This window comes from Ctenopharyngodon idella, chromosome 11 (assembly GCF_019924925.1).
Source record: "Ctenopharyngodon idella isolate HZGC_01 chromosome 11, HZGC01, whole genome shotgun sequence".
Taxonomy (NCBI): Eukaryota; Metazoa; Chordata; class Actinopteri; order Cypriniformes; family Xenocyprididae; genus Ctenopharyngodon; species Ctenopharyngodon idella.
The window spans coordinates 14,626,675-14,642,617 of record NC_067230.1 but is presented as its reverse complement, the minus strand read 5'-3'; the positions used below and the strand labels follow the sequence as shown (position 1 = coordinate 14,642,617).

General features: G+C 40.3%; 1 protein-coding gene across 1 annotated transcript; it reads right to left on the bottom strand.

The window, feature by feature from the left end:
* Positions 1 to 70: 70 nt before the first annotated feature.
* On the bottom strand, positions 71 to 15,640 carry LOC127522264 (uncharacterized). The gene is made up of 5 exons (XM_051912035.1): positions 15,342 to 15,640; positions 9,099 to 9,261; positions 7,495 to 7,770; positions 7,031 to 7,342; positions 71 to 1,161 (listed from the first exon to the last, which is right to left on the bottom strand). The coding sequence occupies exons 2-5, from the start codon at positions 9,232 to 9,234 to the stop codon at positions 845 to 847; spliced, it is 1,041 nt and encodes a 346-aa protein (XP_051767995.1). The 5' UTR covers positions 9,235 to 9,261; positions 15,342 to 15,640; the 3' UTR covers positions 71 to 844.
* Positions 15,641 to 15,943: the final 303 nt, after the last annotated feature.

Here is a 15,943-nt window from a genome sequence, read left to right as displayed (position 1 = left end):
TACATTTAGATGAATATGTAAATATGTGCTGTGTGCTTTCCTCTCAGAAACAAAATAAACACAACAAAAATGAGAAAACAGCAAGCTTTTTTTTTTTTTTTTAAATAGAAAGCATCAGAAAAGCATCTGATCACAACAACATGGATATGTTAACACAAGCTCTGCAAATTAGCACTCCAGTAAAGTCACGTCACGTTTATATATATGGCATATTATTCAATAGATTGCTTAAAAACAAGCAGCTTTACAGTTTCAAACATGAAAAACAGTGTCAGTGCCTCATTTCATCAGAAGCACAACTTCATTTTCTACTATTAAGCAGCTATCCAGTGTGTTCATGTTTTCAGGAAAAGCAAATGTAAAATTGTTTTTTTAGCAGCAGTGAAGCCAGACATTAACAGTCTTCTCTGAACTAATGTAAACTTATAAGAAGAATCATCATTTAACAACATAAGACAGGGATCAAGATCAAACTGCAACTTTGTGATGTTTTTTAGCACCTGAACTAACCAATACTGCATTTATGAGTGCTCCATTGATTATCAACATTTGTATAAATAACTGCAAATTCATCTATCACAAGCAAGGAATTCCCTTTAGGTGTCGATGGACTGATCACTTGTATGAGAAGTGATGTTAAAAGTCTCACATTGAATGTTGTCTATCCACTTTTTGTGTGTTTCTCCATCCTAAGGGCAAGTGTGTAAAGCCAGCACAGAGTCAAACTCATACAACGGACACAACAATGTTGGCTAGAACAAATCCCATAATGGCAGTTTTCATATTTCCTGTTTATGCAGGGTTCTGTGTCAGCTGCCTTTTAGATTAATGACAATTCTAACAGTCACATTGATGTTTCAATGGAGTCAGTGGTTTCATTATTAAAATTGTCATTATGAGAAATCATCCCCAGGTTTTGTAGTACGTGAGTGTTGCCTCCAGAATAAAAAGGCCGAGTTGACTGCTTTTGGTCACTCTCCTGTATAGGCTCACTGTCTGTAGTTGACTGACTTTCTGCTACGGGTGTTGTCGTCTTCTTACAGCATAAAAGAAAGACAAAAAAGGGAATGATGAGCAAGAGAGTAAAGATCAGTCCAATCCGAATTCGTTTTTCATTGGTGTTGCCCTCTGTTTGGTTTCCTCCTGCATTGATGGGGTTTTCTGCATGAAATTAAAAAACAGAACTGGCACATTGTGTTTGTAAAGAATAAAAAAAAATGGAATAAAAGAATAAAAGTGGAAGACACAAATTAGATGAGACCTTTCACTAAACCTTGCCTTAAAAACATGCAACTAGTATATTCAGCTTTATCCACATACATACACAATTAGGCTACACCACTACACCATATTGTTATAAACTGAACAAAAGTTTACCTCCCGACTCTCTTCTCCGGACGAGCCTCTTTCATTCATTTGTCACGTGACATGACAGCTGCATATATATATATATATATATATATTTTTTTTTTTTTTGGATACAGAAATTAGTAATTCCTAAATGTCTTTACAAGCAAGCAGGTAATTAGCTTTTAATCTTTTACTCTTACAATTACACATTTGTCATTTTACTTTTTTATTTCTTGCAATTTATTTCTTGTTCTTTTTCATAACATTGAAACTGGTAATAAAGAATTACTTAAAGGGAGGGTGTAATGCTATTTCATGTATTCTGACTTATTTACACTGTTAAAGAGTTGCATTCTCATGCTAAACATGGCCAAAGTTTCAAAACACGAGTTGGACGTATGATGGAGTATTTCTGTGCCAAATACACTCCTTCCAGTTTCAGACCAGGTTTCGGAGAGTTTTTTCGAGTATGGCCCTTTATCACATAATAAAGGGGATTTCCTTGTACTTCTCCCTGATAAGCGTGCACACACACATCACCCAGAGCAAGAGCAAGAGCACGCCCATCAACACGCTTCGTTCGGGATACGGAAGCCGAGAGATTTTTTTAACAATGACTGTGTCCCAATTCAGGGGCTGCACCCTTTGAAGGCTGCATACATCATCGAGGCAGTCTCATTTAACAATAATAAGCGTTAGATTGCGAAGTAAGAAAGAAATTATAGTATTTTACACCTCACAATGAATATCAGTCAATTTTATTACGGTTACTTTTCTTAAATATGACATCCTTGATGAAGTATGCAGCCTTCAAATGCGACCTCCGAAGGACGCAGCCTCCTGTCACCGAAGGAGTGTGTTTTTGGTTGTGAGGGAAAGATTACCTTTTCCAGCTTCCCAAAGAACCCTGCGTTAAGGGAACAGTGGATGAAGTTTGTTTTTCCAGGGCAGCAATGAAGTTTTGCATGTATGTTTGTTTGTACCCGAGATTTTGGTGATGAATACTTTGTAAACAAGTCCCAGTTCGGTGCTGGATTTGCAGATTGCGGGTGGTGAGTAAAGCTGCATCAGATGTCTGTGTTTTGTGCATAAAACACCACAAACGTTTTTGCTCCCTTTGTATTTATAATGATGTCGCAGCTAGCAGACGATCTCTACGCAGAAGCTGTGCGCGCTCATGACTCTTTAGCTCCGCCCACGGCACTGACGGCAGGCCACGCCTCCAGGAGCTCGGCTTTTTTCGGTAAGACTCGGTACAGCATATGTATCTTTTATAAATATGATAAAACTAAAGACTTTTCGGAGATATGAAGGATGCACTACTACTCTACAGGTACTCAAGATTAACATGAGATTGGTAGAAACTGTGTGTGTTACCTACCCTTTAAAAAAAGTATGTAAGATTTTTTTAATGTTAAAGTGCATTCTCTTAACCCATTTTATTGTTCATCGACATACCATTTATGGGGTTACCTCCCCTAAAAGTGTAAACAGAGCCTACCAGGCAGTATTAAAACACTGACAGCAGTCCACTAAGAATGTGAGAGTCATACTCACAAAGGTAATGTTAAACCAAATAAAAAGTACTCGCGGTACTTTGATGCCATACATCACATTCACATGGCGTTGGCGGCTGTCTCAAGCAGGGTTGCCAGGTTTTCACAACAAAACCCACCCAATTGCTCCTCAAAAAAATTCGCGTTTTTAGAGGGGCTCCCCTGGTAAAATTAGCATTCCAGGGGCTAAATATCACGTTATTTTGAGTCGATTCAACCCGCGGATATGAAAAAACACCCGCGGCAACAGTGTAAAAGTAGCCCAATTCCGCGGGAAAACCGTGGACTTGGCAACACTGGTCTCAAGTCAGACAAAATTTCTAACCGGCATGCACTGCTTCAATCGGTCTGTGCAGCCGAACAAGCCTATTCTCTATAGCGAGAGTTTGGGACGTGGCTAGGGTAGCAGAAAAATACATTTTGGTACAAGAGTGCAGGCCAAATTTCGCTGCATACTCAGTTGCTTACTCATGACACACACAACACAGCTAAAAGTATTCCTAATATGTTATACCTTTTATTGAAAGTAGCCTACTTTTACCTGTTGAGAGTGACATGCATTCACAAGCAGTCGTAAGAGCTGTGTTGTAATGTTTGAGAAGCGGAGGTGTGACGCGAGAAAGGGGTGTTTGCAAAATATGCTTAATTTTTGTAATTCCGCTAGGTGCCACTAGTGTCACAGAAATGACATACTTGACCTTTAAACTTTATCTGTATGATGGCAAAAATCATGTGGCTTTTCTTTGATCTTCTGTTCAGAAAATATATAATACAAAAGAACATAACTTTTGTATAAAAATGTATATACAGAGATAAGTAGCTGTCATGGAGGAGAGACTCAGGAGGTGAACTAAAAATTTGTTTTTCCTGTGCAGACACCTGGAGCCTAAGCCTATGCACTGTCATAAGACAAAGAACAACTTGGACCAGAGTCGGAAGGTTAACTAATCATTTCTGTTTCCTGTATTAGCCAATGCAGCTGTCACGTGACAAAAGAATGAATGACTTTGACCAGAACACCCTGAAATAATCCTGAAATAATCATATCTGTTGGGGGAATCTGGACATTAAAAATATAACTTTTTTTTTTTTTCAAAAAGAAAAAGTTTGAAGATTTCTTCATTTTGCTCAACAAGATTTAAAAATCCAAGTCACTAAAATCTTCCCATCACTGTTCTCTAATCTTATGTTGTTCTCTATGCAAAAGAAAACACTTTAACCTGTGGATTAAAAAACAACCCACACAACAGGGCAAAAGTTGCCTAATTTGGTGAGAAAAACCACAGACTTGTGCACTGCAAATGGAATGTATGTGAAAAAGGTGTTTTGTTGTTGTTGTTGTTTTAAAGGAGTGTTTTCACTTAGGGAAATTTTTACTTCACTACATTGTAGGGTTGCAACAACTAATCGATTATAATCACAAATGAAAATAATCGACAATGAATTTGATTATCGATTTGTCATGGAAGCCATTTGCCATTCATGTCACTTTACACTAGTGAATGACACATTTCTATGGACAAAACACATGAAAAATAGCGGAGGAGATTGCGGGAAAGGTGAATGGTTCTCAGAAACATGAGAAGGCTTTATAATAAGCGCTTTAAATAAAGCAAAACACTGTGTCTACACCACACGCGAGCGGTGCGACGCGACACAACAAAAGCGAATAGAACCTATTATAATCAGTGATGCTGTCTACATTTGATGGAGCGTAATGTAAAGCAACATGACAAATTCCTGAAAGTAAACTGATGACAACTGTCATGTCTGATGTAGACAGGGCGTAAACATTTGTTTTTTGGTTTAGAACGTAATGTTTGAATATCTTTTTTCCACATAATATAGAGCATAGCCTACATAGATATGTTCACTATTGTTTTCATAGCCTTTATATTTGGGGGACAACATTGGGCAGGATGTGGAATAATATTTTTTTAAATAATGGATTAAAATTTTATATTTTTTAAAATGAAATATTTTGTCGGGAACAAAACACCTGTTACAATATCTGAATTTCAGCTCTGGAGGCTTCCTCAGCACTTGATAAACTGTGATACGAACAGTAACGACGGTTGTACTGTATCAACTCGAGCCCGAGTCAAAAAAAAACATAGGCTGGCATTATACAAATTTGTTAAAAACCTTGCATGTTTGTAATAGGAAGTGAGACTGGAATTACTGACACTCATTTCAGCAGCTCAGAATCGATTCTTTCTTTTAGGAGACAATAACTTTATTTATCGTACACTTTGATCCTTAAAACTTTGCAGACCTTTTACATTCATAAACAGCTATGTTATACACTGCATTAAAGATAATATAAAAAAAACAAAAAAAAAACAAGCATAATAGGGGCACTTTAATAATAAATTTTGGATTTTTATCTGATTAATTGAATTAATCAACAGATTAATCGATAATCAAAATAGTTGCAACCCTACAACAGTACATTCCAAAGCTTAATGTGCTTTATAATTTCAGTGTTATTTCAAACTGAAGAAATCAAGACCCAGTATCAATGTATATTGTCTGATTTCATTTGTGAATAAATCATTTATTTCACTAATTATTTTCAATAACCTTCAACTGATATTCAAAGCTGAATAATTCGTAATAATGTCAGACTGGGACCTGGGCTCTAACTGTTACTGATCCACTGGTGGGTTATATTGAAACAACAACTAATTTAATGGACTACTTTAAATCTTACCCATCAAATCTTGACAAGACCTAAGTCTCAAGTTTTCATACTGTTAGCGATGGATATATATTTTAATTTCATTTTCTGAAGTGAACAAAAAAGAGACAAAAATTAAGCCTAAATTCCATGAATTACATGGAAGCATTCATGAATTACAACCATGTATGATATTTTCACTTCTACGTGACAGGTTAAGTGTGTGTCTAGGTCATTAAACCCCTTTTCTCCCCTTAAAATGGGTATTTTGGGCAGTAGGATGGAGCTTATCAAATCGCAAATATTAATAAATAAACAATAGTCCATCGATCAGTACCTTTGTTTGATATGTAGTACATTTAAAATAGGTACTTTTATATTTTTTACCAAACTAAAAATGTAAAGGGGAGTATACTTTTACTGGAGTAATATTTAATTTGGCTTTCTGTACTTAAATTCAAATATATGATTGTGTACTTTAACCACTATTGCATAATAGTAATACTCTCATATAAATGTTGCTGTATATTAAACTGCAATGTAATGTTTACTTAAAACCTAATTTACAGGCTGATTTTGTGACAATAGACAATACAATAAGTTATAATGACATGCACCTAATGAAATATCAAGTACATACACTGCCCGGCCAAAAAAAAAAGTCGCTGTTTGGATTTTAATAGGCAAATACTTAAGAGTCTATGAATGGATCATTATTACAGTGATTATTATGTTTCTAGCATGTTATATGTTTGGCAACGGTTCTTTTAACTCTTAAAGATGGAGTGTGTAGCTTTTCATTTCTTAAACAACCATGTATTAAGATATATCATGGCCATATTCCAGGATGTAAAGATTCATCAGGCTCAAATTGTGAAAGAATTGTTGGGAAGGAGCATGAAGAATCATGAATTGGCACTGACCTTAACCTCAGTGTAAGTTTTTGGGATGTGCTGGAGGAGACTTTACAGAGCGCATTGTCAATACAAGAACTTGACCAAAAAATGATGCACCTCTCGATGGAAATAAATGTTGTGATGTTATTTCCATCAAGATGTGCATCAATTTTTTGTCAAGATCTTGTATTGACAATGCAAGAGGTGAGCAATCTATAAAGTCTACTCCACACATATATGAAATTAAGGTCTGGACTCAGAGGTGCCAGTTCACATGTGAAAATGATTCTTCATGCTCCATTCTTTTACAATTTTAACCCTGGTGAATCTTGACATTGTCATCCTGGAATATGGCCATGATGTGTCTTCCTACATGGTTGTTTAAGAAATGAAAAGCCACACACTCCATCTTTAAGGGTTAAAAGTACTGTTGCCAAACATATAACATGCTAGAAACATAATAATCACTGTAATAATGATCCATTTTTTTTGGTCGGGCAGTGTATATTCACACCATGCTGGTAAAAAAGTAGTTTTTCTAGTCTTACCTTTCACATGCAACATGTATGCATGCGGGTATCCTTTAGCTGTTTCATCATGAACTAAGCAGCGATATAATCCCTCGTCTGTCTTTTGGACATCCATGATAGTCAGAGAGATATCACCATCTCTGAAACCATCCTCTGTCAACAATACTCTGTCCTTATAGCCGTTGCTTGGGTTTGTGCCTCCATTTGTACTGTAGTGCAGAATTTTTTGCTCATCATGGAGCCACGTCACATCTCTGACATTGCTTTGAGTATCCGCATAACATGGAAGAGTGATATTTTCTGACTCAACAGCTGTCAGATTTATAGGAACTATGGAGGAAATATCAAAATAAATAAAAAATAAAGTTATATTACTTAAAGTAAGTTCAACTACACATGCTATTTTATGTATGTTCTGAAGCTACTACACATAGTATATAGCAGCAAAGCAACTTGCTAATGTGTGACAAGCAAACACTTACCGACAACTTCCAGTTTAAAATGCTTGTCAATGCCATCACGACTGCACACATATTGCCCCTGGTCATTGTATTTTGCTGACTTGAGAAATAGAGTGTAATTTTTTTCATGCATGACTGCAAATCTTTGCCTAAAACTTTCGTTTACAACACATTTCTCATTTTGGCATTCAGCAACATTTGCGTTGATGGGGATGACCTTGCGCCACACAACTTTTTCACCATGGCCACATGGAAGTGAAATTGGGTGATTCAGCATCACAGAAACAGAAGAAGTGCCTGGAAATTTTTTTTATAATGGTCATAAATACCTTATATGTTTGCACAATATGATTGTTTGTAGCCAAAATCACAAAATAACTCATTTTTTAGTTAGTGGGATAGGGAGAGAGTGGGGTAAGATGAGCCAGTGGGTAAGTTGACCCACCCCCTGTATCTTGGTGACCGTACACTTTTATTGTCATGTGACCATATATTTTGGAACCACCCATCTGCCAGACTGTGAAAAGGAGAAGCACATGGGAGGAATGGAAGGCACCGATTTACTTTAAAAACTAAAGTAAATTTTTAGCATAACAGATGTAATAGCAGTTACAGCAAAGCAAATTTGTCCAGATTTAAAAATATTTGATGCATACTGGTGATTTAGCAACATATAAAACCATGCAAATCATTTAGCTAAATATTAGCCTGAATTGGTAAGCTAGCTAGTTTTTTCCAAAATGGCAGCTATAGGGCAAAGTGAGCCAAATTGAGCCAGCAGTTTAACCTACCTAGTTAAATCTCTGAAGCATAAACTGGTATAATTTCAATGTAATATTACGCAACTTTTTTTTTTCTCAAGTTTATTTGATAGGAACAGTGCACAAGTACACCAAATCCTTCTCTGATACAAACCAAGAAGATGCTTAATCATATATATCTTTCGACCTGTAGTCCCTAATGGCCTAACATGGTCAACATTGCAGAAAAACTACCATGCCAAGAACTTCTGACTAAAATGTTTATTAGTTTCAGTGACATTTATTCATTCGTTCTAATTTAGTTTTTATTCAATTTTACTCAACAAACTCCCTATTTAGTCTGTTTTTTTTTTTTGCAAAGATTACAAGGTTTCAGAAATGCAAACAATTAAAGATATTGAAATTTCAACTTCATTTGGTTGGTTTTATGTTGTTTAAGTTAGCTTTAAAAAAAGAAATATGATCATTTGTAAAAGAAAATTTGATTATTAAATTAGTTTTTAAAAGAGGTAAATTATCTTTACAATTTCACATGGGTTTGATTCAGATTCGGTTAGATTGTCAGTTTACCCACAGATGGTACAACTTACCCACTCACTCGGCTCAACTTACCCCTAACTTGGGGTAAATTGAGCCACAGGAACACTTTTTTTAAAAATAAGAAGCCATATTTTTAGAACCCTTTGTCATAGATGTATTCTGATCATTTAAAATGATAGGAAACATCCTGAAATTACTTTAGATACTTTAATTATACTGCTGTTTACCATCTTGTGGACCACATAAGTAAAAAATGACTCATCTTACCCCACTTTCCCCTTTTATCGAATTGTATTAAAGGACAACAGATATAAAGTGATCTACCATTTAGAAATAGCACAAGAATCAAACAAATCTTCATGGTCGAAGCTAATAGTCTCGTGAACAGTGCTCCACCTCTGGCAACCTGAGATTGATTCCCGGCTCGAGGTTCTCCAACGTTCCCCTCTCTCTGCGCCATGCTCTCCTTTCTGATCTGTATACTGTCCTATCCAATAAAGACATAAAAAGGCGAAATATATAACTGAAATACATTTAATAAATATTACATTTCATTTTAGTCAAACACCTGAATGAAGATACTCAGAAACTTTAATAGACAATGAATTAAAAATATTTAGTGAAGACTTGAAGAATTTGTAGGCTTATGCATATCAGGGGAACCTTTTTTATTTTAATTTTTTTATTTTATTGATTGATTTTAGCAATCTTTGTTTCATTATATGCCAACAGTGACAGAGAAGTGCTTTTTGCCATTTTTGAACTGTCACCATTGGCATATAATGAAACAAAGATTGCTCAAGTCAACAGATTTTACTAATAGACTTACCAATCTCTCTGTAAAAAATAAAATAATGATGCTGCCATCTTTCTAAAGTCATTTTTACACCTCTGTAAATTGGCTCAAAATCTCAGGTGAAAATTGTAATTTTGACCCCCCTCTACAAAATAGTGGATTAATCAGTAAATATACATCTGTGACATTTAATATTTTAGCTTTCATTATGTTTGTCTTTCTACAGATAAAATATTAACAAAATTAAACATTTGAGCCGGGGACCTCTGGTTGAGTTGACATGGAACGACCCAAATATATTTGGTATATTTGCTTCAACATACAGCATATAGTATGTGATCTTTGAAATCCCAAAATCAAAATCATTTGAGACACATGGAAATACAGTACCTAATGTAAACATGGCGAGAGTGTGACCAAATGGTTTTGGGCATTTCCTTGAAATATTTATTTATAATTTTAATCTGTAAATCAACCATTTTATGTTGTTTTGTTATTTCATTCTTGAACAGTGATCTATATTTTATTTGTGTGAAATCAGTATGTGCCACTGCACTTTACAAATTTACCACCAGAAGTCAGTGTTGTTTTATGTTTTGCCACTTGGGTTGCCATAAAGTAACAGTCATGGCTGAGGCATAAAAGTCAGAAACATTTCACTGAAAAATATATTTTTTAATTGACAAAGAAAGATAAATAAATAAAATTAAAAATATTTTTTTTCCAACAAACAGAATATAAACAATTTCAAGCACTGTGCACAAATTTCATTTATGCATTTGGTAGATAGATGCTTTTATTTTAAAAGCATTTTACATTTTAAGGATGTTTACATATTGTCATTTTTAAAAAATTTGAATCTGTAAACTATTCTCTTCCATCATGTATATAAATAGAAATTCTGTAAAAAAAAAAGAAAAAAAAAAAGGAAAATATATTTTGATATTTTAAGATATGCCAAACTGTGAAGGAGTTACTTGCAATGTGGTACATTTGAATGAATGTCAAATTATTGTCTCTATAGGCACAAAGTCACACTTGTGGGGTTTCTGGTCAAAAATGACCTGCCACTTAAAGTAAATGGGGAGACTGAAAATAAGAGAAAAAAAATTGTTTTCAGGAGATGTTCATGTTCACATATGTACATGTGTGCTAGCAAACATAAAGGCCATAAAGGCATTTTGTTCCCTCAATGTGGGGTTTACCAGAACCATTTTAGATGAACATGCTCCTAAAAACGAAAATTCTGCAGGACCTGGAGTATTTTTCTGAAGAACAGAGCTCAGTTTAACTGTTCAGAACAAACAAGGGACTCATGAACAATGCGACCAGTATTGTAGAGGCCGCATCCGGAGGAGGCCGAGCTGCAAAACTGGGAAGGCGGAAGCCATCAGCCCTAGCATCCTCTGGAAGAACTTCAGAGGGAGGTAGGCTTTATTCCTGACTGAAGCCACGAGCTGCTGAATGGCCAGGGCGTGCTCTGGCGAGACTACCGCCGTCATACGGACTGAGTCGAAAACTGCACCCAGGAACGTGATACGTTGGTTGGGGAGCAGTGAGCTCTTGGCAAAGTTGACCCTGAGTCCCAGGCATTCCAAGTGGCTGAGGAGCACGGATCTGTGATGTTCTAGCTCGGCTCGCGAATGGGCCAGAATGAGCCAGTAGTTGAGATAATTCAGAACCTGGATTCCCATCTGTCTCAGTGGGGAAAGCGCCGCGTTCATGCACTTGGTAAAAGTGCGAGGAGCTAGGGACAGCCCGAAGGGAAGGACTGTATATTTGTAAGCCACGCCCTCGAATGCGAATCTCAAGAATCGCCTGTGATGGGGGGCTATCTGGATGTGAAAGTAAGCATCTTTCAGGTCCAGTGAGCAGAACCAGTCCTCGGGGGAAATCTGCGCGAGGATCTGCTTCAGCGTTAACATCTTGAACTTCCGTCTCATGAGGGAGAGGTTCAAGAATCTGAGATCTAGGATGGGTCTGAGACCGCTATCTTTCTTGGGGACCAGGAAATAACGGCTGTAGAACCCCGACTTGCTCTCTGAGGGGGAGACTATTTCTATAGCTCCTTTCCTCAGTAGAGTCGTGACTTTGGCTCGGAGGACATGAATGTTGTCCGTGTTTACTGAAGTCTGAAGCACCCCGCTGAAGCGTGAACTGAAGCAAGTAGCCCCGACTTATGGTCCCCAGGACACAGCTTGACACCCCGGGAATGGCCTGCCAGGCCTCGGCCCGCGTGACAAGGGGTTGAATGGCATCGGATGACGGACCGCCGGTCAGGGGCCCATACACTGGAGAGAGTGGAAGAGGAAGTTTGCTCTTTCTTTGAGGAGGTAAAATATTTATTGTGTTCGCCGTGAGAACAGCGTTTTGCATGGACGCAACATTTGTGGGCCCAGTTAGCACAACACTGAACATATCTCCCACGCCCGGAACTAAACGGGGTGGAGGGGAGACTGAACGAAGGCGCTTTTGGGGTGGTCCGGCCTCGGCGAGACTTTGCCCCAGCCTCTTCCTTCCTTGCAGATCAGGAAGACTTAGAAGGCGTCGGGTCCAGCGAAATCTTAGGCCGGGGTCCCTGACGTCTCGGGAAGGAGGAGCACTTTGCGGGGTGTGAACGCTGGCGCTGTTCCTTGGGAGGCGCTGCCTTAGAGGTAGAGGGTGCAGGCTTGCTCTGCTGAGCCGGCGCAGGCCTGGGGCGGCTGGAAGCAGAAGCAGAACTGGAGCGCTTGGGCAGGAAGCGTTGCATGGCTTGGGACAACTTCTGTGCTGCGGTGAAGTGTTCCGTGAAGCCCTCTACCGCTGGCCCGAAGAGACCGGAAGGAGAGACTCGGTCAGGTTGAGCCACAAATGCCGCTCGAGCACGACCAGGCTGGCCATGGACCGTCCAATGGCCTGGGCTGTGGCCTTTGTGGCACGCAGGGCTAAGTCGGTGGCGCTGCGGAGGTCACGAAAGGCAGGTGCATCAATACCGGACTCGTCCAGAGAGCAGAGGAGCTTCGCTTGGAACACCCGGAAGATTGCCATGGTGTGCAGCGCTGAGGCAGCCTGGCCTGCGGACGAGTAGGCTCTGCCAGCCAGGGCAGAGGTGGTCCTGCAGGGCTTGGATGGAAGGGCCCTCTTCGTCTTCCAGCCCACAGCTGCGGGGGGACAGAGGTGAGCCGCCACTGCTTCATCCAGGGGCGGTAGGTGCTCGTAGCCCTTCTCTTCAGAGCCGTCCACAGTGGTGAGAGCTGAATGGTGCGTAGTGCGTAGGCGGGCAGAATAGGGAGTGCGCCACGACTTCGTCAGCTCGTCGTGCACCTCTGGGAAAAACGGGGCGGAGCGCTGGCGAGGGGCCTGGCGACGACCTGGCAGGAACCACTCATCAAGCCTGCTCCGCGATGGCTCTTCTGGCGGGGCCCATTTGAGGTCCAGTTCCTCTACTGCCTTTGAGAGGATGCGGAAAAGCTCGGCATCCATACCCGGCTTGCAGTCAATGGGCTCCAGCGAGGGTAGGTGGGCGGGGTCCTCCGAGTCACCGGCCCATCCTTCTGTTTCGGAGGCCGCGAGAGACATGGAGTCGTCGAACGGCTCTTTGTCCGATCCGCCGAATGAGACGAAGTCGCTCGCATCTGCAGAGGGACGCAGCTCAGGGCAGGAGAACAGGACGGGGGACTGCTCTCTAGTGGGAGAGGGCGAGGCACGCGGGGGCTGAGCCGACGTGAGCTCGCACAAATCTGGGCGCTGATCCGCTCTGCCCCGCTGTCTCTTCCTAGCTGGCTCGCGGGAGGAAGAAGACGGGAGGGCGCGAGCGGCGGGACCGCTTTCAGTGAAGAAAGCGATCCGCGAGCGCAGAGAGGCTAGACTCATGCTCTCGCAGTGAGAGCATGAGGTCCCAGTGAGCGCGGCCTCCGCGTGGGACTTGCCCAGGCAGCCGACGCACTCACCGTGCCCGTCGTCATTATGCAGAGGGGCTCTGCATATGCCACAAGAGTGGCACGGCATTTGCAGCAACACCGCCACCGTGAAAACGGCATTTGAGTTGCTCTTTTAGAGTGGCGAGGGCCGCTGGAAGCTCTTTTAGAGCGGCGAAAAACCACGGGAAACTGCTCTATTTAGACGCGCCGGATGGCGGCAGGAGACGCGCTGAGAGGTGGCCGGAAGCGGGAAGCGGGCGGCTCGAGAGCAGCGCTCGAGGCGGCAGTCTGCGAGGGCGCCGGCGCTGTCTTCGTCTGGCGAGCTCAGCTCAGTCCGCTGCGGGAGCCTCTTCGACGGCGGCAAGAGCTTGTTCAGGCGAGAGCTTCTTCCAGGCGGCGAAGGCTTCAGCTCGGAGATCAGTGAAGAGATGTCGTCGCTGAAGGAGATAGAACTGAAATCCTATGGCGAAATGCCTGCTTATATAGCTGTAAGCCCCGCCCCTTTTGGCGGGCTTCTTCGCGTGCTTTGTCGCCATAGGCCGCGCAGCTATGCCGTGCCGTCATTGGTTCAACAACTTTCTATGAGTGAACCAATGACGATGCAGTTACACTGCGTTATTGAAAAAGGCTTCAGTAACGGGGAAAAAGGAGACATTTCCCATACGCAGTACGAGTGAAGTATCGAAAGGGAACCTTTATAAATTATCTTTATCTTGATTTATAACGCGCGTTGGCACCGCCATCATAGTTTGCCCCACAGTTCGCAGAGTCCTGTCAGTCGGATTTACAGCACGTGAATTCATCAGTTTCTCCCGAAATATATGCAAGTAAGTGGCTGGTGAACTGGAAGAATAATAGAGTAATATAGTAATAATATAGTTACTTAGGCCCATTATGTGTGTCTGATATGAATAAATGTCGGCAAATTATATTTGAATGGATTGTTATTGCTGCTTCCACTGATGTCTGACATCAGTGTGTATTTTATAAACTCTAAATGTGTTGTTTTACTGGTGCTTATGCGTATTTAAATGTCTGAAATCTTAAAAAAAACATTGTGTGGCTGAAAACACTGCATAGCTGTGATATATAACAAGAGCTGTGCGCGTCCGTCTCGCAGCCAAATCGCGAAAGCACAGTTTGAATCTTGCAGTTATATGACGTGGGATCGTACCGCTCAAAGTTTTACTAATGCATTTCTCATTTGTTCCTGTGTAGTTATTTATTTATTTAAGGATCAGTATTCTAAAGTGTTACTCTAATTAAAATTCATAAAAGTTATTCATGTGAAAAACTTCGCTAACGTCATAGAACAGCGTAGTTCTAAAAAAGGGTCACATTGTAATTTGTAACAGTGCTAACGTGCCCCATCTGCGCAACTGGGATTTAAACCTGGCTAGTGTCCTCTGCTGGTTAGATAAGCATTAAAGAAAGAACACTAAAAATCGATTTGAAAAAATAACTTAAGTCAGAAATTTACTTTTGCTATCGCTAAATAAATGTTCAAAGATTTTTTTTTTCTCTCTAGTACAGTTTTGATATGACAACTAGTAAATACAGTAAGTTTTGTCATGCTGCCATGTGTGGAATCTTTTAAACCATGTGTGTTAACTACCCACGCGATAGTTTGTGCCCCGCACTACCCTACTAAATTCGTATCTATATCACTTTTAGAAAAATCAGAGAAAAGTCACGGGGCGGTACCTTTCCAACAGGTACCTATGTAGGCTAGCCTACCATTTACGTAGCCTACATAGCGGTACTTTAGATAGTATGTAGAGTGTAAATAAATACACAATATTGTTAAGGTGGCATCCTCCCCTACACAAAAATAAGACTAAACAAGATTATTAATAAAAAATATCATAATACCTTGTTGCAATGGCTCAGATGTGGCTCGGCTCTGTCATGTGCTCCCACAACTAAATAACGTTCCGGGACGAATTCTTTCCTTTTCCCAAAGAAGAACAAAGGCAAAAAAAATTTCGAAGAAGTTTTCAAATGTCTATACACATGACATTAACAAAAACGCATGAGTTTTGTTGTTTTGCCTTTTTCCGGAATTTTCCTGGTGCCGAATAGGACGTCACTTTTAAGAACAACCCATGGGTGGAGTATAACCTCCCCTCTCTCGACCTACTATGGGCATGATGGGTGGAGCTGCATATCCTCCAACCACACCGTAACCCCAGCCATAATCCCATCTCTCACCATTTTTTTGTTTTGTTTTTTACAGTCTATGCTCTCGACTACACCCCATAGATATTATAATGTCTATGCTCCACCCTTGAGCTCCAGGGAGGTGGGGCTGGATGTAATTTGGCTTTGCAGCGAACACCACTTGGACTGAGTGGCAAAAGAGCTGCTGCATGACTGGATTTAATAGGGGAAACAGCGAAAACGCGAGTAAAACAAACGATTATCATTTTAAACTAAAGTTTGTTCCTTACAACTTACCAAAGATCCAGTGATCC